At 42.8% G+C, this 26,624-nt stretch overlaps 4 protein-coding genes across 5 annotated transcripts; 2 read left to right on the forward strand and 2 right to left on the reverse strand.

The window, feature by feature from the left end:
* Positions 1-1,759: 1,759 nt before the first annotated feature.
* morn4 (MORN repeat containing 4) lies at positions 1,760-7,927 on the forward strand. Of its 2 annotated transcripts, none has more exons than XM_030107391.1 (5): positions 1,760-1,820; positions 2,724-2,797; positions 5,127-5,241; positions 5,325-5,434; positions 5,528-7,927. In XM_030107391.1, exons 2-5 carry the CDS (start codon positions 2,731-2,733, stop codon positions 5,674-5,676), a joined length of 441 nt encoding a protein of 146 aa, XP_029963251.1. In that variant the 5' UTR covers positions 1,760-1,820; positions 2,724-2,730; the 3' UTR covers positions 5,677-7,927. The 2 variants fall into 2 exon arrangements, with proteins under 2 accessions (XP_029963251.1, XP_029963252.1); XM_030107392.1 differs by having other exon boundaries at positions 1,772-1,820; positions 2,718-2,797.
* Positions 7,928-10,002: 2,075 nt separating this feature from the next.
* ankrd2 (ankyrin repeat domain 2 (stretch responsive muscle)) lies at positions 10,003-12,112 on the reverse strand. Its single transcript, XM_030106671.1, has 6 exons — positions 11,971-12,112; positions 11,788-11,886; positions 11,549-11,647; positions 11,307-11,405; positions 11,111-11,209; positions 10,003-10,128 (listed from the first exon to the last, which is right to left on the reverse strand). Exons 1-6 carry the CDS (start codon positions 12,061-12,063, stop codon positions 10,003-10,005), a joined length of 615 nt encoding a protein of 204 aa, XP_029962531.1. The 5' UTR covers positions 12,064-12,112.
* Positions 12,113-15,152: 3,040 nt separating this feature from the next.
* st3gal7 (ST3 beta-galactoside alpha-2,3-sialyltransferase 7) lies at positions 15,153-18,276 on the forward strand. Its single transcript, XM_030106948.1, has 8 exons — positions 15,153-15,187; positions 15,297-15,462; positions 15,540-15,666; positions 15,743-16,080; positions 16,193-16,379; positions 16,542-16,682; positions 17,812-17,961; positions 18,050-18,276. The coding sequence occupies exons 2-8, from the start codon at positions 15,314-15,316 to the stop codon at positions 18,134-18,136; spliced, it is 1,179 nt and encodes a 392-aa protein (XP_029962808.1). The 5' UTR covers positions 15,153-15,187; positions 15,297-15,313; the 3' UTR covers positions 18,137-18,276.
* Positions 18,277-18,519: 243 nt separating this feature from the next.
* hps1 (HPS1 biogenesis of lysosomal organelles complex 3 subunit 1) lies at positions 18,520-24,880 on the reverse strand. Its single transcript, XM_030106466.1, has 19 exons — positions 24,662-24,880; positions 23,884-24,060; positions 23,655-23,789; positions 23,092-23,234; positions 22,898-23,006; positions 22,043-22,203; positions 21,851-21,953; positions 21,692-21,776; positions 21,272-21,327; positions 21,031-21,198; positions 20,769-20,948; positions 20,448-20,524; positions 20,204-20,341; positions 19,974-20,039; positions 19,735-19,879; positions 19,511-19,624; positions 19,352-19,434; positions 19,085-19,261; positions 18,520-18,990 (listed from the first exon to the last, which is right to left on the reverse strand). The coding sequence occupies exons 2-18, from the start codon at positions 23,998-24,000 to the stop codon at positions 19,099-19,101; spliced, it is 2,043 nt and encodes a 680-aa protein (XP_029962326.1). The 5' UTR covers positions 24,001-24,060; positions 24,662-24,880; the 3' UTR covers positions 18,520-18,990; positions 19,085-19,098.
* Positions 24,881-26,624: the final 1,744 nt, after the last annotated feature.

Below are 26,624 nucleotides of genomic sequence, written 5' to 3' on the forward strand. Positions count from 1 at the left end.
GTAGGAATAATAACCACTGCCTCACTGTGTGACCCATCCTCTATTTGCAGATTCCCAAAAACTTACATCAATAAAGAATATTCCATCTCCACATCCAGAAAGCCCTTAATGATTTGCTATATTATATGCTTACATTGTATGTTTTTCCTCTTATTTTAAACCAGCTTGAGCTGGTAAGGGGGATCCTGTGTTTATGTTTGTTTTCTGATACAATGATTAATAATTTATAAAATGTAATCTGGTTTTAAAACACTTGAAGCTATTTGCTGAATTCACATGTTTTGCAGCTTTGCATTTTCACAGTGTAACAACATGGAAGGTCATGGAAATACAAAGAAAACATTAACACGGGCAATTTCTAAGGGCTTACACCAAAGTTGATGTACAAAGTACTGTGACTATAAAGATGGGGGTCCCTGAACAAGAGCAGGGTCACCCTGTCAACAGGTTAACACATTGCTATATAGGTGTCCTGCAAATGAAATTGCTGAATGGTTGAGTACCAGTTAGTGCTTTCGATGCAGTATTTATTAAGTAACTTTACAGCTTCAAATTATTACAGGTTATTTTACACATAACTAAAATTAGGCCACATTCATTTGCAAAATGAGGCTCATGAAGCAATATGACATTTTGCAAAAAGCCCATATTTCATAAAAAGGAAGGACTATAAATGAATAGGTAGCATCACTACAGAAGCAAATGGTTTGCATGCTTCTTCCAACTACGAATTGATTCTCAACCGATGGGTTGTTACAACAAAGTGGGTTTCTATTGACAATTCATAACCATAGGTGACGGAAATGCTTTGTAATGTGAGCTGAACACCATATGAACTGAATAACATTGAGGACAATAGCAAACATCAGTGTGTTTTGTGCAACAAGGTGTTGGATTGTGAAAAAATGAAGCATCGAACTGAAGCAGCATTGTGGGGCCACATTTTGAAAGTGTATCTCTGTAGAGATCAGTTTTATTTCGTATTTCTGTAAATTTATGAAAATCAGTACGATGTGCTAATCGCCAATGAAAGGGAACTTTTTCCTCTCTACAACTCATTTTGTATATTGGTCTTCCTGTCTGTTTATTTGCCTTGTGATTTTAACCATGGTGGTTAAAAATACCTGATCATTGAGTTATGACTGCATAAGTTTACACTTAATTTAATCTAATTCATGGAACTTAATGTCTCCATTGTTTTGTAACATATTTTACTTCTTGAATTAAAATAAGTTGTTGTCTCTCAATCTGACGTAGTACTTCATTTTTAGTAAAAGCTAATTTGTTAACCAAATCTAATCCTATAAGGTACTATTCTGGCATGTATCATAAATTAAAAAAAAAGGAGAGAATTATGTGTGCACTTAACCTTCAAGAAACACAAATTCAGTATCAAAAATCATATTAATCAAGGAGTTATAAAAAATAAATAGCCACCAGCCATTTATAAACATGTCTGCCTCTGTCACTGTGGCTGCAGCACTGTGCCACTGCTGGTGTGATGCTGCCTTCAGGGTCTGCCGGGAATAATGAACTCTGGACAGAGTGGCGCCACTGTCTAAATAAGCACATTTTATCCATTTTAATTCATAAAACGCTTTTATGGGTATTAATTAATCTGTTTTTATGTGGATGTGTATTCTTAACTTTGTGTTTTTCATTTTTGTGAGTCCAACAAAATAAACTAAACCTTTTCACAGAAAAAAACGAACATCCTTGAATGCAGCATACGCTTCCCAGCCGGTCTTTTCATATTTTGACGCCCCTCCGCTCCTGTACGCCGGGGTCCATGCTTCTGAGACCACACGCGTAGTGTGCAGGTAAATTACTGCCTTATTAGTTCTTGTCGGGTTTCCTTTATAGCTATGTTGATGTAGAATGCCGGTGATTTAAATGCAGAGTTGTTCTTACAGCAGCCTCTCGTTCAGGGACATATATACATGTGAATCCAGCCCTGATCGAAATATATTCATTGACAGTCTCCTTTTGAGTATTGGTAATAACGGTGGAATGTTGAAGTCACGGCGTGATCAATTATTTATCCCAGGAGACAGCATGGGTACAATTACACCTGACAGCCATTCTGTGACATTTGTTTAGGAGACAGACAGGATTTGAACCTGTCACTACGCTATGATCCGCTTTTGTTTATGTCTGAAGACGTGATATAGTCACGTTTTTCTCTATTTCTGAAGGCGTTTCGTCCAGGTGGGCTTCAGACAAGGACAGCCAGCAAACACTGAGATAAACAGTGAAAGGATCAGGTGTAACTTCTCTTTGTCCCATACTGTAACACAGCAATCCCTAGAGATATTGCTCCTTTCATAGAGTAAGGCAAACATCTGATCTTTAATATTTACCCACAAAAATACTCATCTGATTTTAGTTTGATATGATGTATTAGGCTGTGTCAAATAATGGAATAAAATATAACGTCATTTCTTTTACTATATTGGGGGAAATAATTAATCTGCATTTATCTCAGCCTAGTTAACTTTAACTACGCATACTAAGATGAGTGGGTAGCTGCAGGTCTGTTGCTCATTGACCCAAACAATCAAATAAATAAATCCCACCTCACAGGTCAACACAGCAGATCATGTGACTCCATCTCACTCTTAGCTTCTTTCACTGACACCAACCGTCTTCAAAACTGCTGGTTGTTATTGTGTCCTAAAGCTTAGTGACTAATAAGTGTGTCTGTGTGTTTTAAACAGTGATAGGCCTATAATGACTCTGACCAGAGGATCGTTCACCTATGCAAGTGGTGAAGAGTACCATGGGGAGTGGAAAGAAGGTAAGAGACAATCTCTTTTTAAGTTTTTGAGAATATTTTCATGTGAAACAAACACTGAAGCAAACAACGTGTACCTTATTTTTCCTGAATTGTCATTACTTATACCCTCATTTCAAGAAAGGTAGGTATGTAAAACGTAAATAGAAACAGGATTGAATGATATTCAATTCTTAAAATCTTATAAATATATATGTTTATTATTGTCTATCTGTTTGATAGATCATCATCAATATCAACGATCTTAACATTCAAAGGAAATAAAGTAGCTTGTTTTCAATGTGATGGTATTATCATATCCAAAAAAAGCTTGGAAATGTTTTTCCTCATCAGCATCCACTCCTCTCTAAAGCACTCCCACACCATTTTAGACAAGGATTGATGAATCTGTGCTCATCTTAGCTTCTGAGAGTCTTTCTCACAAAATGTTTTTTTTTTTTTTTATATCCTGTCCTGTTTACAGTTAGTAATTGTTTCTTTTAAAAAATTCTGCAGTTTGCAATTATTTTATTTCATTTCTTTCCTAACATCTTTTTGCCCCCTCTGATATATGTTGAATTTCAGAAAATATCTGAAAAAAATCTTTATTAACATTTTATATTGTTATCTATGTTCTGCTTTTAAATCAGCATGTGTTTAACAGATTTATAAATCATTGCAATCCGTTTTATTCCTCCATTTTGTCTCCATGTCCTAATGTTCTTGGGATTGAAGTTGTATTTATCAGTAAGTATGTGAAAGCATACGATTCGACATAAAGGGATTTGGAAAGTCTGTTCAGTCATAATCCCACAGGGCAGTGGCTTTCAACCTTTGTTCCTTGATGCCTCTTATTTCCTTTAAGCAATGCGGCAGATTCCGTCTCCTGGATGCCTGTTTATGAAACAGACAGAAGCGTCTGGCTTCAGTGGAGCTGGCAGGCACAGTCACTCCCACAAACATACACAAGCAGGTGCCTCCGATAAGAAAAACGCAATAGCACAGGAAGATTCCCGGTTCTGCTTTATATTCCATGAAGTATCACAGCACAGTTTTCATGCTCAAAGCGAATGTTTCTAACCCAAGCTCTGGCAACACCTCATCCCCTCAATCTGCTGTGATCTCTTGGCCCCCTGAGGGTTCAAGACCCCAGATTATCAACCACTGCCTCAACGTATTTCATTCACCCAAATAATCGAAGATTGTTTCCAAAGCATTGTGGTCATGAAGAATTTGATCAAGGATGATTGCAAGTACCAATGAGAGCAAATGTTATGTTTTTGGTTCATGAACCAATGTCTACATTAAAAAAAAAAACACATTTCTATAATATGACAACATCTTGAAGGAGTATTTACCTGTGCAGAAGAGTATGCAGATACATGCACTCCTTTAACTCTCTCTTCCACATATGTTTGTGACATGCACGCAAGCTCAAGCTATTTAGTAAAATCCCAATTAGCTAGCACTTTTAACCCAAGCCACACAGAGCCAGATTTACAAGCTCTGGCTTTGTCAAATCTTGGGGATTAGACTCTGAACCTGTTTGGGGAATCTTACACAGGCCTCTGCCAGCTGCTATTGAGGAACCAAACATTTCAAAAATACTATGAGAAAGCTGATTCATTGATTTTTTTTTCCCCCCGTTTCATTTTGACTCAATGTTTGTGGTGATTATAGCTGCTTTCAAGGAATATAAATCGCACTGTCAACTTGCATTTTTTTACAAGTCACAACTTGTGCCACTTTCGCAGGATGGCAGTAACGGGCATGAGCCAGCTGTAGGTGCATGTCCCGTGACACGATTATAGACTTCAGTGATGGATCAAGGGCTGCGAGGAGCTGAATGCAACTACATTCCTTGACTGTTTTCTCTGTCTGATCCTACAGTAGAAATCCCTGCTAAAAAATCTGCTGGATTAGACAGCTGTAATTCCCACTGCACAGGAGGCAGATGGAACTCCTAATTCACCAAGTAAACCTTTATCTGGCGGGGGGTTGGGTGGGGCCGGGGTGGTATTTAAATCCAAGCACGTACTGACTCATGTGACATATGTAGTGGCTCTACAGTGAAAGTGAATATAAAACCCTGAGCCGCGCCACAAGTTCAAACGTCACACTCGGATGGCCATCTCTTACAGTGTGTTACACACTATTACTGAAGAATAATCCATAAGATCCATGAGGTTAAATCCATACAGTTAAGTGGTCAGATGAAACGTGATGACACATTTGCTGATAAAAATCTGCTTTAGCCACCGTTATCATCTCTATAGTGTTGAGATTTGTTGCATTTCCATCATGCGGTGGAAGCTTCACCCCTCACTCACTTGGACGGCCTCTGACCCTCCAGGTCGTAGGCACGGCGTCGGCCAGCTCAAGTTCCAGGATGGTACCTGTTACAGTGGCCAGTTTGAGAACGGACTCTTCCACGGCTCTGGAATCCTGCTTTTCACTGATGGATCCAGGTGTGTGAGACAAAAAAAAAGGCATTTAACTAAAACCAATCAACGGTTCTACATACTGACTTGCTCTGTTTTCACTTTGTCAGGTACGAAGGAGAATTTGCACATGGAAAGTTTCAAGGCACAGGAATCTTTAATCGATACGATGGCATGAAGTTTGAAGGAGAATTCAAAGATGGACGCGTTGAGGGATACGGTGAGTGTGTCACACCCCCGAACGCCCCGGTACACAGGACGTCAATACGCTCTCTCTGTGAATGGTCACTGTGTCCTGCCCCTGTGCCTCCAGGCCTATTGACTTTCCCAGATGGGAGTCACGGCGCTCCACGAAACGAGGGTTTGTTTCAAAACCACAAGCTGCAGAAGAGAGAGAAGTGTCCCGGAGTGGTTCAGCGTGCACAAGCTTCAGCTTCCAGTGCCCACAGCCTGGCGCTCTGAGACGCAATCAGGGTTTCAGCACCCTCCAGAAGGGCCTCAGGGATGTGTGTTTGTATACTCCCCTCCAGCTCTTCTTCCTCTACCGCCATCTCTTCACTTTTATTGATATTGATGCTTACTTCCGTCTTCGCTTTTCCTCTTTCACAGCAACTTGAAATACACATGCAGTCTGACCAAATAACATCTTTCTAGATGACTCACTTGAAATGCAAGACAGAAATACACCTTTAACTTGACAAGTCTTACAAACAGAAAATACTGCTGCTTATTTAATGTTTGGATGTACTCATAAGAAGTGTCTTAGTTATACCCTTGAGAAATGTTAGCCTTTAAAAATGATCCTTTTTTTTTTTGCAGATCAGGTTCTGTAAAGGAAAAACAAAAGATTGTATGTTGACTTTGTTGACTTTAGCCACAAATGGCATCTAACTATAAAAAAATGCTGCATTTCCTTACGGTGGAGCAAAATGTGAGGAACCTTGTTACTTTGGGCTTGTGGTGGTATTAGGGTAGGAGTCTGCAACCTGACATTCTGGCACTTCATGCAGCTCTTTGGCTTCCTGAAGCTTTCAGAAAATTACGTGCAAATGATCTATTTATTCTTTATTTGACTGCACGGTAGATAATCCTTTAATGGGGATTGTACTTTTAATATTTTTCCTGCAGCATGTTTTGCACTGCAGGTGAAAATTGTTGAGATTCTAGCCCATCATTAAACCCCACCCCCTGGATTTTCTCCAGGTTCTCTGGCTTCTTCCCACAGTCTGAAAATATGTGCTTCAGTCTGTATTTTCCCTGTGAGGACCAGTGACCTGTCCAGGGTGTGCATTGCCATCGCCCATAGGGGGCAGGATTGGCTCCAATCAAAAAGGTTGTAGGCCCCTATGCTAGGAAGTAAAGGTTTTGAATCTTGACTCCTTCGTTGTTTTTATCACGCACAGGCATAAAGACACACTTGTCTCTAAGCATATGAGCAATATGTAACTGGCTCTGATGCTTTGATGAGCCTGATCGTGGTGAGGAAATGCAGCAACGTGAGCACCAAACGGTTGGCATGTTTCTAAAGAATGTCATTTTTAAAGTGTTCAAAGACACGCTTCGGGATTTGTTAAGTGTGTTGAGGACGCTTGCTGAATGTAACCATAACTTCACAAGAACCCTCCACAGGACACATTGTAGTGCTGCTGCAAACTTTTATTGTCCAAGGATTACATTTTATTAACTGGTTAACTCTGCTTTTACATTATCGATGTTCACTTTTTGCCTTAAAGACATTTTGTACTGGAGTGTGTAGTTGAAGGGTGTCCTTTTGAAAATCAGATTATGTGCAGTGCCCTCTCCTTCCCCCTTTCCTCTGCATCACTTGCCCTGAGGTGTCTGTCATCTTAATGAGTTTAAGGTCTGTTTGAAGACTGCCTTCACTCTGGGAGACATGTTGCTAAGCCCAGTGCCGAGTTTGAGCTCCCATCACTCGCAAGTCCAGCAGATTTCCTCTTTCCAATAAACCTCCTACTCCCGGGAGAAATCAATGCAGAAGAGGTTTAACTGAGCTGGAAAAAGGTTTTCTCAAGTTTTCCCATCTTGCTTGAAAAATTTGGATGACTGAACATCGTCAGAGATCTTTAAATCAGGAGCATGGATATTATTTGTGGCAGCTGAATGATAGGCTTTATAAATCAGACACACATATATATCGAGGAATAAAAAATCTAATTTATGTGGGGTTTTTTGTTAGGTGTGTAGATAAACTCTATGATTGTGTTTGATCAGCCTTTTTCAGTGATTTTCTGGACTGGTCAGGTAAATAAATGAATGTGTTACTGAGTTATTTACCACACTGTAGTTTTAGTATTCTGAGGTGTTGTAAATTTATTAACCATGACAGCTGATCACAGCTAGTCTGTGACTTCTGATTGAGACAATGTACTTGATAAGCCTTGCAAAACCTTTGTAGATGTGACTTTGTGGAGTGTTGCCTACATATAACTTCAACCAAAGACAATCAGTGTAGTGGAGCCTAAAACAGTCAACACAATTTGCATGGGAAATCATGTACTCAAAGAAAACTGAAAAGCAGAAGATTAGACAGGGACTTGACACAGGATTCTGTTGTAAATTGTCCTGATGTCTCCAGCCTGGATGATTACATATACGGATTTTCATCGTTGGTGTATTCTATGAAGGGGGAAAAAAAAAAATCAATACTCAATGTTGATTGCTTTGAAAACCCCCCTCCCCCCCAAACAGCATACTACAGAGTACAATCAAAGAAATCAAAGACAGAAAAACAGAGGCGTGCATGAATTAGTGAGATCATCTACGAGAAGAGTGAAATATGCAGTAGATCAGATCATTTAATGGATGTAATGCTATTGTGTTTTTTTTGTACTGTGTTGAAGACAAAACCTGCTCGAGCCTGTTTTGCACACAAACACCTGCCCGTGTGAACTGAATACACTTGCGTTACACCTCCATTTCCAGGAAACAAACGGTGCTTTAAAAGCGTGCCTGTCCAGACTTTTGCATGACTGGAACATCTCATCGCCATGGTTACGTTTTTTTTTTTTGAGTAACATTATGTTTCTTTGAGAAAGCTACTGCACAGTATCCTCTTACTCTGATGGAGCCGGCCGGACACAGACACACAGATGTGATGAATGATGAACAGTGGATGTGTATAATAAAAATAGAATCTTGCGTTAAAAAATACCTTTCTGTCTGTTATTTAGAAGAATTTGGTTTAGATATACACCTCCTGTCATCTCTGGTGTTTTATTGAGTTTTAAAATAATAAAAAAAAAAACCTGGGACTGTTGCTGCAACAGGGAGAAATACAACCTTTTCTTGGATGAACTGGTTTCTTTTGGTTTTTGGCTTCAACGCAGCACGAAGCAGAAGCTTCCAGTTTCCCCATCCCCCCCTTCTCTTCCTACACTCTTCCTGCCCTCAGCAACATCACAGCGCTGCAGCATGCTGCTTGTAGTTCACATGGAATCGAGAACGAAGAACTTAAAAGCTGTAAAATATCGCCAACAGATTTAACTCTCAGCATGTGAGCTTGTACTCTTTTTTTTCATGTATATCAACAAACATTAATTGGCAAAATACTGTAAACCCTCTGTGAGGATCAGGTTGAAAAAAAAAAAAGATCAACCACAACACCCTCATATAGTGCGTAAAGGGTTGCAGAGTTTATGTTCCCACTCTTCACGACGGTTACGCAGGCTTCCTCAGTACAGGAAACGCTGCATGTGGGTGATAATGAGAGCATATTCATGCAGGACAAATACATGTAACTGCAGTATTTCTAGAACGAGCGTTTTACATTCACGTGATGGAGAATGCAGTACGAAGCAGGACTTGGATTTTATAAGCTTTGACCAAATGTTTTGAAAAAAAAAAAAAAAAAAACTTTCTGTCCAAGCAGAGAAGTTTGTTGGTTAACAAAACATGAATGTCAAGCCTCCCTCAGGAATATCGGAGCCACTGATGACAGAAGGAAAATATGTCCCCTGAGCTCCGGCCCAATCCCTGACTTTAGCAGGGGCATACCAGTCATCCCTGCTATTGTCATCTGACATCTCAAACACAGCGCTACTGTGTGCCCGGGCCTCGACGCCATTATGAAGCAGGGACCTCTTGATGTAGTTTCAAACAGAGAGCACTGCGTACGAGCATTATTCATCTTCAAAGGGCATCCCGAGTCAGATATGAAACATCTAGAGCGCTCTTGAGATTATAACACTCTCTAAAAGCGTATCTCAAAAGCCTTGGGTGGGCTTATAGATTTGGAAAATTCAGCTTTGTTTTTTTTTTTTCATACTAACATTTCCCCCTGTCCTTTTTAAGATAAGCACGTCCTTTGGAATCCATCCAATCCAGGGTGACATTTTCTAGTGTCAAAGTTCAAACTAATCTCAGAGGTTTTACAGTCACTCCCTGGAAAGACAGCTTTTGATGTTGAGCACACATCAAATCAAGAGTGTAAGATAATACATACGGTGAAATATGTTTGATGTACACAGAATTTACTTAAATCTGAGCCATAAAGTCACAGAGACATAAATAATATTTTGTATGGCTCAAGGTTCGGTCATCAACCAGATAAAGTAGAGACCGACTGAGGGGATCACTAAGAGCTGAAAACTCCTTGATAGAGCGTAACATACTGCACAGAAACCTAAATCAATACTGCAGTGTCAGCAAATGCGGGCCAAGTACTATTTGTTAAATTAATTGCATATACTTATTTTTCAGATATGGGCCCACTAAGAAAATAAACCCACTAATAAGGCAACCCAGCAGGAGCGCTGTACCCCGTGCTCTTCATTTCTCTGCTGAAGGGTTTCCAGGCGGCACGGCTCCCACTTCCTTCAACTTCTCCAGTCGCTGCAGCGTCTCCATGATGTCGGACTGCCACTGTTTGACCTGCTGCATGGCCGTCACTCCCTCCTGCAATCACACTGTCATTTAATCAGCATGTTCATCAGCGCATTCATCAGTCTTCCTTGATTGGTAAAGGTAAAGTGCTTGGCAACAGATATACTCTTGCAGGTGAAAGCGTCGGTACACATATTTACATATTTACTTTACATATAACGTAATGAACAATGTGTTTGTGATATCATCCATGCAACTTATACTGGAAGGATTAAATGTTTTTCTTTTTTAATAGTGCCACATGGCACCTCTCATTTCAGAGAGATGACATTCTGTATCCGCTGGATATCACATATCCCCACAGACAGGTTTATCAGAGGCTACCTCCACGGTTCTGGAGTGGAGAGAATAAAATGGCCTGTCGACAGTCCTATAACCTCGGTCCGAGATGTCTAGTTAGCAGAGATAAACTCTTTAGCAGAAAACAAGCTCTTGAATAAAGCAAAAAAAAAGAAAAAAAAGTTGGGTAAAATAACATATGATGTATTATAAAAAGTAATATTATCAAGTTTGATGTCAAATCTAAGAGAAAGAGCAAAACTGTACATATAAGAATTTAGAAAACCTAAAAACATATGCAGGTGCATATCTGAATTACACTGTCATTTTTAAAACAATAATAATAATAAAAAATAATGCATTTATTTGTAATGCTTTTTTGTTAATTTTATAAAGTAAGAGAAAAATCATCAACTTTTTTCAATTACATTTCTTAGATGCATCCATATTTTCTTTTTGGTACAAAGTCATAAACAAAGTGAGTGAGTGAAGGATTCATGATCAGTGTGTATGCTTATGGCTAAATCACCCTCTTGTCTATCCTGCCTTTTACATATTTTCAGTCATTTTCGTTTTTGAAAAACTACCGTACACAAAAAACATGCATAAAGAATTCCTTATCTGTGTGTTTTAAAAGTACGAGCCACACTGTTTCCCTAAATATTCACACTGAAGCCAAGCAGGATGTACTGTACAGAGCATCTGGCAAACTCACATGATTTTTTATTTTTGTGTCGGCTCCTGAAGCTATGAGCAGCTCCACTATCTTGTATCTGTTGAGACGCACTGCATCATGCAGGGCCGTGTCACCTTCCTAAAAGCATAAACAAAAGGTATTTGATCTACAAGGGAAGTGAAATGCGGAGGTGAGAAAACCCCGAGGCGGAGCACCCTGTGGGACTGCAGCCTACCCTGTCCCTGGAGTTGATTTTGGCACCACAGGACAGCAGATACTCCACGATGGCCGTGTGGCCCGTCCTTGTGGCCACATGCAGAGGAGTGCTGCACAGCTGCAGTGTAGATATAGACTGTGACTCGGCCATTGCTATGCAGAACCGCATTCATATACATATATAACAGCATGTGTTTAATGCTGGGAGACTGTGTTGACAGACACACAAACGTGACCTGTGGCACTAAAGAGTCCATTCACCTTATCTCTAGCGTTAAGGTCCGCCCCGTGGCTCTTCAGGGCTTCAACGACGCCCAGACTCCCCCCTCGGCAGGCCCAGTGTATTGCTCTGGAGCCAAGCTGAAACACAGTTGGAGGTTCCCATCCTATTAGGAGTGTTAACTTCAGGCCACTGGTGGCCGGAGCTTTAGTGTGAGAAGATAATCTCATCCAATCTCATCACCATCGTCACAAACAAGCAGTGTGGCTGCACATCTTACTTGGTCTTCTGAGTTGATACAGGCTCCTTTTTCTAGAAGCGCCTGCACAATATCAGTATGTCCTTCCAGAGCAGCCCGGTGCAGCGCCGTCCTCTTGAGCTGCAGCGCATGAATGGATCACATGCATTGGCAGTATTTCAGGATGCATTTATCTGCTTTACTGTGTTCTTGGAGAAGCTTTACCTCATCATGGGCATTAGGGTTCCCACCGTCAGACAGATACTTGTGTATCACTTCCACTTTGCCTTGACTGGCTGCGTTCATGAATTCAGACATATTCGCAGATGCGATCTGTCCACACAGAGGAACACACAGGGGGGGGAGAGAAAAGGCAGAGAAAGATTTTTTTTCTCTCCTCCTTTTCCGTTATCTCTGCTGTGCACACAAAGCTATGGTTTGTAAAAAACTGTAACCACCGCGGGGATTTCTTCAGACACTCTGGGTGGATATGCTTTCTTGATCTTCTCCCCTTCGCACAGCTCAGTGAGACTCTTTCATGAACTCAGGCCTAAAATCTCACAGAGTAGGTCAGACGAGATACTCCTCACACTCTCTTCTGCCTACAAAATGACAAAAATAGGAATAAAAAAACTATAAAATAGCTTTAAAAAAATACACCAAGTGAAGAGACGGATGATGAGATGATGGCAGTCGGGAATCATTGTTAATATCAAAATAAATCTGCTCTCTGAAGGATATAAACAGAGAGGAATAACAAAGAATATACATGCCACTGTTTGATCTTTTAATCCAATCAAATCTATTCTAAAGTTGCAACGCTGATAAAAAGCCCTCATATTTTATAGTTCATGGCTTTATGATGTCTACTGGATTGTGTTATCCCCTTAAACCGTGTGTTATTAAGAAATAAAGTACTCCAAATATGAGATACTTAAAGTGCACATATTAGATCGGATGCCGTTATTGTCATTAACTGTCATCTGTTTGAAAGAAATGTGGATATTACTAAAAATATTGAATTGCTCAAAGAAGAGTTAAAATATTTTTTATAGCTAGTTGATTTCAGTATGCCTCTGTTTATATGTGTTTTACAATTGACTAAAATGTAAGAGCAGCATGAGGAAAAGTAATCAAACACACACACACCTCATTACCATATCTGTACTCTTTGTGTTTTGCAAACATTTTCTAACATTCTGCATTTGCATTTACATTTACATTTTCAACAAAACAATGTTTGCACTACTAGCATACATTAGATTTTAGGTTTGAAAGGAATCATTGTGTTTTAAACAAAAAATGCAAATGTTTGAACATCAAAACTAATGGACTATATGTCTGACACAGTGAGGGAGAGATTACCCTTTTGTTTTACCTGTTACTGAATTCATGCACAACAGACAAAAAAAAGAAGTTGTTCTATGCAGGTTAATATGCCAAGTAAAGAATATATGAGCTTTAATATGGAGAAAATCAACCCACTGAAGAATCTGAGCACTTTTTGCATCTCTAAATAACAGATTCTGATTCCCTGTCTTGTAAACTACACATTTTCATGGCTACTGATTTTAAAAATAGAAAAACCACATCATTAATAAACCATCGCAATGGTCTCATGTTTATTAACGGTGTGTGTCTCACTTACCTGGGCTTCTTTTACATGTCCTGTTTTATTTTCCATCACATTGTCTAACTTTCATTTGTGGGAAGACAAAAAAAAATGAAGAAAAAAAATTGGATTAGAAAAGATTAGATGGGACAGTAAAACATTTTCAATATCGAACAAAAAGAAGTAAAAGCTGGTAGAGGTGGCAGGTAACACTGCTGACTGTGTGCCGCTTTATACATGAGGGCTGTGGGCCGCGGTGGCTTCAACACCGGAATGGTGGGTTCATGGTGGGACATTGTGTCACCCCAACAGGTGTGTGTGCACTTTGGTGTGCGCACGCATGTATGCGTGCGCCCGCCAGCCGTGCATTCTCACTCCCTCTTTCCATCTCTCTCTTTCCCTCTCATGCACGCGCGCACACACACACACACACACATACACGCACAAACAGACTCGTACTGTACACAAGTGCTCAAACCCAGCCTTCAGGCATGCCGTGCTCTCAGGACATATTCATTCCGCGAGCTCCTGGTTTTATTCACCGCTGCACTCGCCAGCAGTGAGCGCTGGTCTTTGAGATGACTACAACAGACGCTATAAACACACAGTTTTGAAGGATTATGCTATTTATAAAAACTGCGTTACGGTCAGCTGGTATCTTGCAAATATCTTCACACCGGCGATCAATCACTGCTCAGTCTCAGCTCCAATGATTCTCTGATAAAGATAATAATTATGGTGGAAATTTCCAAAGCCATCAGGCTGCACAGGGTTGCAGTGGGAAAGGGTTCATCGTGGGGTGTTTTCCTGTTCTCCCTGTGCAGTCGTGGGCTTTCCCTGGAGACCAGTCCAGGGTGCAACTTGCCTTTACTCACAGTCACCTGCGATTCCCTCTCAGTCCTTCACAAAAACAATCAGGGCTTCTTCTACACTCCATTATAAAGTGGTTATAAATTATTTGTCCCACATTAACATAAACATGCTGCTTCAACACATATCCAACCATTGAAGGTGTACCGGAGTCCCATATCACATTATATTCATGTTAATTGTTCAGAAATAATAATTCATTTTAAGAACTTAACTGTAATTTTTCCTTTTTGAGGGCAAAAATGTAATAGATTGTATTAGCAAAGATATATAGATGAAGTAAATGTACAACTATTTTCTGAATTTGAATTTCTTTTTCCCATATTCATTTTTGAATGTTGTTTTGTGGTTCTTCAAGCAAGCAAGCAATTTGTTATTGAACTGGCAGTTGCCCTCTCACACGTGGATACACATAATCTTAACACTTTAACCGCTGTGACGGTGCTGCAATTTGGCCACAATAAGGAATGTATGATCCCACAAGTACAGTGAATCCTCAGTCTATTTTGGGACATGCAGTGTCTAATGCACACACACGAAACCACTTCTTGTACCGACTCTACTCCACATGAGTATTACTTGCCTCACTCTAACCAAACTATAGCAGTAATGTTAAAATATATATTTTGATAAGGACCTCAAAGCCTCCAAGACATGGGTACGAGTGTGTTAACAGATTCAGGTCGCCACATTATTGAAAAAACATGAAACATTCATGGGCGGACTTGTTTCCAAGCCAGAGTGTGGCTGTGCGACTTGTTAAAGCCTAACCAGTGTTAACCATTAACAAGGGAGTGGCAGAGTCCAGTGGAGCAGAAAGCAACACCAGCAGCAGCGGTGGCGGCGGCGGCAGCCATTTTATCCGGAGCGGAGAAGACATGCATCTGCGCTTTCCACACAAACACGGAGCAAAGATGAGGAGGTTGTTAATCGTCACGTCACATCTCAACTAGACTGGCTGTGAGTTGCTACATTTCCACAGGTCTTTGAATTGTAGTGACGTTGGGAATACGGTTCTTGTTAGGCGCTGTTGTTACGGTGACCGGGTTTCCCACCACAGGTGTTTCAGGTGGAAGTGTGAGCGCCATGGTGACACTGAATCACCTGAGTGTGGAGGACACAGAGGATGGCTCCCCGCCGCTCCCCGAGGCCGCCGAGGCTACAACAGCAGAAGCGGTTTCCCTTAGAGAGCCAGGCATGAATGAGCCAGACACCTCGGAGTTTTTCCTCAGCAGGTACATCAGCAACCTCAATCATTTTGCAAGTTTAAAGTTTTTTAATCCAAGTCTCTAGTAAATGCATTTTCTTGCAGGAGGGAGAACCTTGTCCTCAGTCTACTGCTGCTGATTGGATGCTACTCAGCGATTCTGATCCCTGCCTACTATCCGCTGACTGCAGGGGAGCTACTGAGGGACGACTATAAGTATCCAAAAGATATGGTACAGACGCACCTCGCCTTGCTTCATCACTCACATTTTATCCAACATAACAAAAAAACCCTGTCCCTCTGCACAGGCCTTGCTAAACCGGTCAGCGTCCCTGCTGTGGGGTCCGTGTCAGCCCCGCTGGTGCATGGACCACCTCAAGCCCCTGCCCCGCTCCGCAGGCCTCCTCGACCTCCCTGTGTTTGTGCAACAGGACAGGCCCGGGCAGTGGAACCTGCCTCCTCCGCTGGGACTGCAGGGCAGCGAGGAGCATCTGGCCCTGGCTCTCGCCTCGCTGCCTCAGCCCGGCCTGCCTCCGTCCCTGGGGAGAGACGGCAGCTGCAGGCGGTGTGTGGTCGTGGGCAGTGGAGGGGTCCTTCATGGCAGTCATCTTGGATCCCATATAGATCAATATGACATCATTATCAGGTACTATACGCATGTCCGTATCGGAGGTGAACTATTTTCAAGCAGTGCTGAGAGATTTCTGACTCAGAAGCTGAACACACAAGCGAGTTGATAGATGCGTCGCTGTCATCAGGCTGAATAACGCCCCAGTGTCTGGCTTTGAGAGGGACGCTGGCTCACACACCACCATCCGCCTGATTTACCCAGAGGGAGCGCCTCGCTCTGCAAACGAGTACCGAAAGACCAGCATGGTGGTCCTGGTGGTCTTTAAGAGCCTGGACCTGGATTGGCTCACTTCTGTCATCAGCAGGCAGCCTCTGGTGAGCCCTCATCACAAGATCACCATTGCACACAGAAATTACGTGTTACATAAGCCACCAGTATCACAGTAACCCATGCAGCAACGCCGCTATCGCATCATCACAGCCGCTGCCTCACATGTTCCACATCTCATGCCTTTTTTTTTTTTTTTTAACTGTCAGAGCTTCTGGTCCAAAATGTGGTTCTGGAGGGAGGTGGTGGATGAGATCCCCCTGAGATCCGAGAACTTCAAGATCCTCCACCCAGAGATAATGCACAAGACAGAGGAGGTCTTGAAGAAATACGCCTTCAAACAGGGAAACGTGAGTTCTGAAACGCATATTCTATATTTCATTCCCTCATGACAAAAAGATACGCTCTCATCCTGCTCATGTTTTGTTGAATACTGTCACATTATTCTGCACTTCAAGAGATGAAAAAAAAAAAAATACAATGGCACTTGTCTTGAATAATCCATGCAGATGCACACCCAGAGAGTACTGAGCTTAAAGTGGCTTCAGCTGAATGACAGGCACCCTCTACTGTCAAAAAGAGACATAGAGAGAAAAAAAGGCACGCTTTCCTATTTTTACCTGTTGAACTTCATCAGTTCTAATTCTGATTTTTAACAAATCAGACCAAATGTAAACATCTAAATGTGAATGAATATGAATATTCAATTCGATTAGAGTCACTATTTGGAGGATTTAGGTCAAACAGCCAGAAAAAAAATGTTTCTATTTTTGTCTCTCTGCATTTTGAGAGCAGCATCAATCCCACGAAACGCAGCACCATCTGTGTTTCCACGCAGGAGGTGTTCGAGCAGCTCGAGTTAACTACCAATATAAAGTGCTCGCAGCAGAGACTGTGGGAAAACAGACTCCACGCTCAAAAATCTGCTTCAGGCTGCCCCTCTAAGTAACTGAGGCATTTAACAGAATTTAACCGCTGAGCAGGAAATGTCCATACATGTCGAAACATCTGTTTATTCTGCCAGGTCATAATCTGCGTGCTCACTCACGACCGCAAGAGATGATTAGTGGCCTGAAGAACAGATGTTCATCCAGGCCGAATTTTCATTTCATTAAAACTCTTACATGAACATCGAGAGAAATCATTTAGCAAAGAAATTTTATAAAAGATCCCCGTACAGGATGCTCAGTGGTGTAGTGATTTGTTCTCTCATCTTGAAGGTAGAGCGTATAGGTTGGTCTGGAGTGCTTTTCTATCAGTAGTTTGCATGTTTCCTCCCCCAGTTTAAACACATGCATTTGAATATAACAGTGTGCGACTGTCTCTCGCCGTGGTTTTGCCCTGTAACTGACCTTTAACCTGAGCAGCAGCCCACCAACCTGAGCTGGATGAAGCAGCGCTGAAGAAGGATGAACGGGTGGATCTCACCCTGGAAAAGTGCTGATTGAGGATCACAGGTCTTCTTTTCCCCTCCACAAGTTGGTTCCGACGCTGGGCGCGAGCGCGGTGGTGATGGCCATGCAGCTGTGTGACCAGGTGAGCCTGGCGGGGTTCGGCTACGACATGCAGCACCCCGAGGCCCGGCTTCACTACTACGAGACCATCCGCATGGACTCCATGAAGGCACAAGTAAGTTCAGAAAGTTGATCAGACCAAAGTAAGCAAATACGCAGTTTCCACGTTACACCTCTAATGGTTTATTCATTTTGCCGTCCAGCTGGTGCACGACATTAGTGCCGAGAAATTATTCTTGAGAGACCTGGTGGCTGCTGGAGCGGTGACCGACCTCACGGGAGCTCTGTGAGTCCAGGACTGATGTTCCTTGAACTCTGCGTGCTCTCAAACATCTCGCTCTGGGTCCGTATGGAGACGTCCACAGGGTGCCCCGCGTGGAGGACCTCTGGTTTGATGAGTGAGCTCATTACGTCTCAATGCTAGGTGACTGCAGAGGCTAACTTGACTATTCCTCATTCTAATTCAATGACCTCGTTAAATCAGCAGCTGTTACATGTTTAGCCACTTCGTCACATGGGTGAAATTTTTACCTTCGCAAAGGAACGCGCTCAGTGATGGATTGTGTTTTGCAAGAGAAAAACAATGTTTCTGCGGTTTAAAGTCTGTTTATGTATGCTGGGTGAAAAAGTGAAAGATTACTATTGTATGTTTTTTTTTATTTATTCCAACTGAACATTCTCTATTAAAATAGACAGGATGATTGTTGTTGCATTATTCATTCACACACGGTAGGACAAAGTCGTGAAAAATCTGCATTTCTACAAATAACTATGAATTGCAATTTATAAATAAAGTTGAGCGATTTTCCAAAAGTGAATAAAAATACACAGCTTAATTATATACATCTGAAGCAATACTTCAATGCAAAATAGGTGATTTTGTATATTTAAAGATATAATACAAGGGCAAAGTGAAATCCTTGATAAAAAAAAAAAACAATAAAAAACCTAAATCGGTATCAATCGGTGTTCAATACTGCTGATCAAGTGTTAAGTGCTTCAAATCAGGAATTTCAGAGCTGCAGTGGAAGAATACGCAGTGCACCTACTGAGAGTGACAAATCTGTTTCTTCCATCTTATAGGCATCACAACAAATATGAACCTTTGCTACTCTGACCCAGATCTCCTCTGGAGTGTGTGGGCATGCGTGTGTGTGTGTGTGTGTGTGTGTGTGTGTGTGTGTGTGTGTGTGTGTGTGTGTGTGTGTGTGTGTGTGTGTGTGTGTGTGTGTGTGTGTGTGTGTGTGTGTGGCTACAGCAGAGGATTGCGCGAAGGCTCCCACAGTTTGCTGGCCAGCTGTCTGCAGTGCTGCAGGATGATCTCGGAGGGGATGACCCCCAGGTGGACCGTCAGCAGCTCGTAGCACTTCACAGCCTCGCCCTGGTGGTTCTTACTGTAGTATCGGAGCAGCTTCCTGGAGGACACATCACCTGGTTCGGTCAGGGATACACACTTTTTTTTTTTCCCTCCCTCATCCACCTCTGTGTCGTGCCAGACCGTTCACCTGTAGTAATCCCAGGCGAGCATCCCGATGGGTGCGGAGTCGTCTGGCAGGACGGGGATGTCTCCTGCCTCCAGCTTGTAGCCCTGATCAGATCCCACGGTGCACGTCAGCCCAGCATTTAAAGCAGCGGGTCAGAACCCCGACGGAGCGGGAAGTTACCGTTTCATTCTCGAACCAGAGGAAGTAGCAGAAGTAGAAATCTCCATCGCGCAGCGTGACCGTGGAGTGGCCCTTCTGAAGGTAGCTCCGTGTGGTACGGACCAGGCTCCACACCTGCGAGACACGAAGGACAAAGAAACAAGCAAAAATAAAACAAATCTTAATCATTTCGTATTCAACTGGTGAAAAACTCCCTCAACTCCTGCAGCTGGTGCTGTGCTGACCTTGCTTTTGATAAACTGAGCCACAGGTCCCTTCCCCAGCTCAGACGTGGTGCGTTCACTGATGTTGAGCGACGGCGCGATCATTCGGCCGGTGGACCGGTCCACACAGATGAAATGGACGAGGCCGGGAAAATCATCCAGGTAAGTGAGATAGTCAGGGTCAAGGTAAACAACAACACGTCGCACTTAAAATATGTCTTTTAAAATACATGCACTTTAAAGAGAAGTCAACAGGATATGACACCATAGTGATGTTTCTTTTGCTTTTCACCAAGAGGAATTCCTTCCAGTCCACAAGTTTCTCTCTGGAGTTGCACAGATGTGGGAACAAAAAAAAAGAAAAAGAAAAAAAAAAGACATAAATAAAGCATTTAGTTAAGGAGTGATATGATATTTCCACTAACAAATCATTCAGCTCTGAAATATGTGACACGAGAGATGAGGAACGTGACACTTGGCTGATACACACTGCACCATGGTCTGAGCTCGCTCCTGCAGACCGGGGGAGAGACGGCGGCTGATGTCCGACGGTCCAGACTCGGCGAGGAAACACTGTCGGTACACACCACACAGCTGGGTCTTCATATTGTTACAGCAGGGGATGAGGCTGGAACAAAACAAAAAAAAACAACACAGGAAGGTCGGCTGAGAGGGACGGGCCTCCCGCCGGGCTGTGAGGCCGGCGGACCAGCAGGGGGCTGCAGCAGACCTACTCTGTGGTGAAGCCAGGTCCTCCCCGACCAAAGGCTTTACTCTTGAACTCACTCCAGGCATTTTGTAACTGTGCAGCCTGGACAGAACATCAAAGAGGAATTTTAACTGTCTGCATTCAAAAATCCAACACAGGAATACAATCACTCACAGTTGGTATAATGATTAAACTTATTATTATTTACGACTTGTGGAACTAATAAAGCACCATGCAAGATTCAGGCCATTAAGACGTAATTTTACAAAACAATTCCACTTCAAACTCAATGTCTTGGGTTGGGGTTATCAACATGACACGACCTCTGTTCGTGTACAGCCCTCACCTGTATTTCACTCTGCCCCAGTGCTTTGACGAATTTATCCAGCTTGCTGCGGATTTCGTGGATCGTCTGCTGGCCTCGGCTGGCCGCCGAACTTCCCTGAATCTCGCTTAAGCGCTTCTCCAGCTTAGCGAAAGCCTCCAAAAACTTATAAACGGACATGGCCACTGCATTGGTGGGAATCTGACAGAGACAAACGCAAAATGTGTTAAATAAGCTACACAAACCGTCAGAGCAGGAAGCCTTGCTTTGAGTTAGAACAAACCTTAGTCAGCAGCACCAGTGTGATCCCCGGCCACAGTGGGAGACAGTACATAGAGTGAGGCATCATGGGATACAGCCCATCTCTGAGGGAGACCTCTAGGAAGACCCTGCGAGGGGTGGAGGGGTCAGGTGGGCTGGCGTCCAGAGTGTGCAGGGGGTCCTCTGCCATCTGAGGACGTCACAGTCACGAGTTACTCAGACTGAAGCAGGACGTCTGCGTCGCTTTCAGAATGTCTCCTCACCTGGACGTCTGGGTCCACAAACTCAAACACAGGAGTGTTTCCCCTCACTGGCCTCTCTGGTAGCACACACACACACACACACACCAAAAAAATGAGCAAACTTGAGGAGATTACTCAACATTTTTGTTACAAAACCAACTGTTGCAATATAGTCGAAAGAAGTCACTCTATATATTTAGCATCCTGGCGGCATCGGTGCCGAAAGATTCACTTCATCCCATCAGCTGCACCAACTCAGTCACACTGTCCTGACTGAGCATCTCTCGGTTTGGGTGCAGCTGATAATACGAGCATCTCTCATGCTCATTATTCTGAAGCAAACCCACTGGTATCCTTCTGAATATCACCTACTGTGTTGAGCCTTGTGAAAAAGAGAAAAAACACTTAATAGTCCTGCACTCTCTGAGCCGCTTGACCCACCTGAACTGCTGGAGTTCCCGTCACTCGAGGACGGCTCTGGGGTGTAAAAGCTTTCAGGACCAGAGCCTGATGTGCTCTCCGCATCCTGCGCCAAGACAGAAAAAGCTCAATAATTACACGTTGGGCTTGCGTGGTTGAGCAGTTATCAGCATTTCGTACCTCGGCACTTTGGTCGTCCAAGTCTACGTTGCTAGGATACATATTCTGCACCATGATGATGAGGGCAAGAAGATCGGAGGTGGTGAGCGTGCTTGCATTACGGCTGGAAAGAAAGGAACAGGCACAGACGCGGCGTACTTATGGCGTTTGAAATGAGGAAGTGTGCAGGGCTGGTTTCCAGCAGGCGTGTACCTGGAGTAGAAGGCGAGCAGCTTGGTGTGAACCAGGATGAAGGCGTGCAGCACTTCCTCCCCGGCTCGCTCCACACTGCTGTTGAGCTGCTGAACTAAACGCCGCTCCAGGAACTCGATGCACTGCTCGCACAGCGTGGGGTGGATCAGCCTCTCCACCGCCTGACAAGGGGAAGGGAATGTTAATTTTCACGACTTCAAACTGTGAAAGTAGAAGGAATCAAAAACACAAACGCAACACTGGATGGGAAATGCTCGCATTCAGGGAAGAAAAAATGATTTGAGCCTGAAGAATGAGGTATAACTCATTAATTTACTCTGCAAATGCCCATTTCACTGGAAAAAGGAGAAAAATGTTTCATCTTGTTCCAGTGAAAAGGTCAATTTCCTCATTACATTTTTAAGTAATGGAGAAATAACTGTTTTTTTTTTATTTGTGCCTGGCTCAGAACACAGCCTTTTTAAAAGGTTTACAGGCACGAAATGAGCTATAAGGCTACAATTCCTACATTTCTTGCATTTAGGATTAAAACTGTAAACCTTATCATTAATAAACAAAGCCGAACACAAAAACGATCATATAAACAGGAGGTAAACAAAACCATATATGCTCCCTGTGAAGATTAAGCAACTATATGTCTTGTTGTTTCTGCCATCTAGTGTTTAAAAAATATAAATCACTGCATGACAGTTGAACTGCATCTATTCAGGGCTTCAGTGAAAAATCAAGAGATCTGCAATGAAAGATGGAAAAGTTTGTATGGCTTCCATTGTTTATCTAATACCTCTTAAACATGTGAGGAAAAAAAATCAAGCTACTTTATTCATATTTAACAGGGAAAAAAGGCGACTCCACCTCCACCAGGAAGCTCTGGTCGTTCTCCCGCAGGCTGCTGTACGTCTCCAGCAGGCCCTGGAGACGCGTCCACAGCCTCGCCCGCTGCTCCGTGTCCTGAGGACGCAACCTGGCGACACACAACACCGCCGTGCCTTCACACTCAGGCCCAAAAGCGAAACGGTGCAGCAGAAGAGTCTGGTAGTGCCCCTTACTCTTTTTTCAAGAGCGTTCCACTGAGGGTGACCATGCCGAACAGCACCTCGGTCATCTTCTTCATCACGTAGATCTTCCTGCGCAGGTCGTCCTCCTTCTCCTCGCCGTCTCCGTTCACAGCGATGTACAGACACTCATCGAACTGGGGACGCACAATAAGCGAGATGTATGCACGATGGTACACACTCATGTTCTCTCAGGGTCAAAAGGCTGCGAAGCGGAGCTGAAATGTGTCCAGTCTCTGCACTGGGGAGTGGATCATGTGCTGCAGGAGGACAGAGATGGGTTTGATTCCCTAACTACACTCACATGACAAAAGTCATGCTCCACTGAGAGAAAGGTCACAGCCATTACTGCATTAAAATCCTCAAAACAAGGTCAATTAAAGTCCAAATGACATATTTTCAATTTAAACTTCTAAGCTGAGGACTTTGTTCTTGTAAATACGGATTTCAGTTTAGGTCTAATCAATACAGAAGCTTTACAGTTTGAAATAAAATTTGGGAAAACTTATTGATCAAATGTTCTGAGAAGCGTGTGTCCTTCAGGGGGCAGCTCTGACCTGATGCAGGACGTAGGTGTGGTTGTTTTCCGTGGTGAAGCAGGTGTAGTTGTCGCTATGCTGTTCCAGCACGGTGCTGAAGGAAATGATGATGGGGGCAAACTGGGTGCTGATGCTGTCTTCAAAGGCTGGAAGCTGAACGTTCCAACAAGAAATAGAAATACAAGATAGGACACATTTGAACTACAGCAGAGAGACTGATGAGAGAGACTGTGTTGTGGCTCCGTACCCCGTGGCCCTCCTCCTGAGAGGCTCCATACTTCTCCTGGATGTTCTGCTGGAACTCCTGGTCGGTCCAGTAGAAGAGGACCTCGGATTGTTCGCTGGTGATCAAGAAGCACTTCATCTCTGTTTGACTGCGGCGCCTGATTCACTCCGACCGATCCTCTACATCAGGCTGCAAAGACTGACAGACATTCATGAGGAAAGACGTGGTTGCAATGTGGATTTACGGACTGAAAATAGGAAAATGATTTTCAAGTCTTAACAAAACAAGAACTGTGTTCAAGTAATTACATGACTATTCAGACTGAGTAAATCTTTCTTGAGTTTATTAAGTTTGATAAAAGAAAAGTAATTATTTCAATGACAAGCTGGTGAAATCAAATCAAACTTTATTTATTTATTTCAAAATTATTGTGAAATTAACAAAAAGTTGTGGGAAAGAGAAATCTTGACTTTCCTTGGTGTCCACAGCTCAGCTACCCTCAACCAGACTACAAACATCTTCCTCCATCAGGTGGAGAAGACCCAGCAGAGACTTTAAGCCTGATCTGTTATTTGCGCAGCGCAATCGCTGAAGCACAAATCACCCAAACGCGCTTCAGACTCTCTTACTGGACTGGATCACTTTAACCGGCTGTGACCCACTTCTTTCACAATGAACATTACATAGCTGTGTTCTGTTTTCATTCCGCTCTGTAAAAGTTACAGATCAAAACTGAAACTTCCTCCACGCACACAGAAAAAAAAAAGACGCACAGTTTTTACGCGTCTCAAACACTTACTGTAGGTTTTGAGCGCCGGTTGATCCCAGCATCGCTTCAGTCTGACGCTTCAGCTCTGTTCGAGATTGTGGACATTTGCACGGCAGGTTTCTCCACACACACACACACATACACACACACACACACACACACACACACACTCAGCCTGCTTCCTCCCTTGCGCAGTAGCCGCGGCTCCACGGCGCCGTCATGTGACGGCGACGCTTGACAGGAAGTTTGCGCTCAAACCGCAAACGCACAAAAAGCGACACATGAACGCCGCGACGCCGCCCCTGGACGGGCTCTCCCACCGCGTTCTGTCGCTCTTTTCACCGGATTTCTCCTTCCAGCGGCGCGATGATCAGCGAGGCACGAAAAAGTCATGTGCCGATGCCCAGAAAGTGGGCCACATGACCGGGAGGCTGCGCTCACGAGAGCGGCTCGGTATTTGTGGAATGCAGCCTCACAGTTCAGATTAGAGGCCTTTCTGATTTCCGAGAAGGCGATCCTTCACCCTCTATCTCTGATTTGAACTATACACACCTTAAAAAATAAAAAAAAATCTCACTTTAATCTACAGTATTGAGTCTTGGAAAATTTAAAAAATGATTCTTTAATGGTTCATAACTGTTAAATACATAATTACATTTGAAACAAATAAGGTGGAATATTCATTGTTTCATGTTTTAGAGACCAATAAAGTGTGTTTTCTGGGTTTTTAGTAAAACTATGGCGTAAAACATTTTATCTGTTTCCTTGACGTGATCTGCATCAACCCATTTTAAATCCATCTCAACCAAAAGGGTCAAAATTTGACCCCGATCAGCATCAGTGTAGAGGAACTTGAAGCACAAACACAAAAATGTTGGAAAATGTAACATTTTTTTGTGGATGTTGACTCAGCTGATCAAACTTTGTCACATCTCGTGTCAGATATCGTACATTTTATGTAGTGTAAGTGTTGTCAATGATAAGGTTCAAATGAGGTTTTTGATACCTCTCAGGAAAACTTCTTGTTAAGAAACGCAACAGAAAACCCTTTAAATTTGAGAGAAAAGCTATAATAACCCTGTTTTAAACATTTTGCTGTGTATTGTACATCACATTTATGGTACAAATACTCCAACACATTCGCTAAACACCAGGCTGTTTCTACCAGAATGTTTTGATGGTTTCAACAAATCTGTGTTATATCATAATATTCTGCACGGACGGTATGCTTGGCCTCTGAGCAGAGAAAAGAACCTCATAGAAGCCTAAATATTTATGTTTTATTAACCTTGCTTGGGTCAAAATGGCCCAAAATGCCAAGAGTTTTTACTTTGTGGGCCAAAGTCTAATCTAGTCCATCAGTTTTCTGGGGATCTAGCGTTCATGGGAGTCTTATTTAAGCTGACTCCTGTATATACAGAGTAAACATCATGAAATCCTCAGTGTTTGCTAACAGGGCAGGGGGGGCTTGCATGTCTCAGAATGGATCTGTGAGTATAAACAGTGTTCGGCAGGCCCAGGCAGCGGCTCCCTCCAGTAAGGAGACAGTGTCACGCAGAAGTGGCCAAACGCCGAGCGGTTCCTCCGAAAATCACAACACCGTTAGAGATTGTCAGCGGAAGAGATGCTCGGCAGTTATTATCACAAGGTGAAGGTTTATACGAGGCAAGGTTGGCTAAACAAATCCATTTCCATGGATTTGGCGTCGATAAGATCCCGAGATGTCAGAAAGTTCAACGAAGCCTCGGTAAATTCACTAAGAATGTGCATCCAAAGTCAGTTTTAGCTATCTTCCTTTACCTCAACGCGTCTGCTCTGCTTCACTGTGCTTCAAAAAAGAAAACGTGTTTGAATATTCATCGAAATGTGTGTACATGTGAGGCCACCATGGTACAATGAATAATATTTTCCTCTTCAGCAGATCCCAGATGAAATCAGCCAGGTGTTAATGAGCCTGCTTTTCTTCATACATGTCAACTTGAAACAAACCGCA

This window comes from Salarias fasciatus, chromosome 13 (assembly GCF_902148845.1).
Source record: "Salarias fasciatus chromosome 13, fSalaFa1.1, whole genome shotgun sequence".
Taxonomy (NCBI): domain Eukaryota; kingdom Metazoa; phylum Chordata; class Actinopteri; order Blenniiformes; family Blenniidae; genus Salarias; species Salarias fasciatus.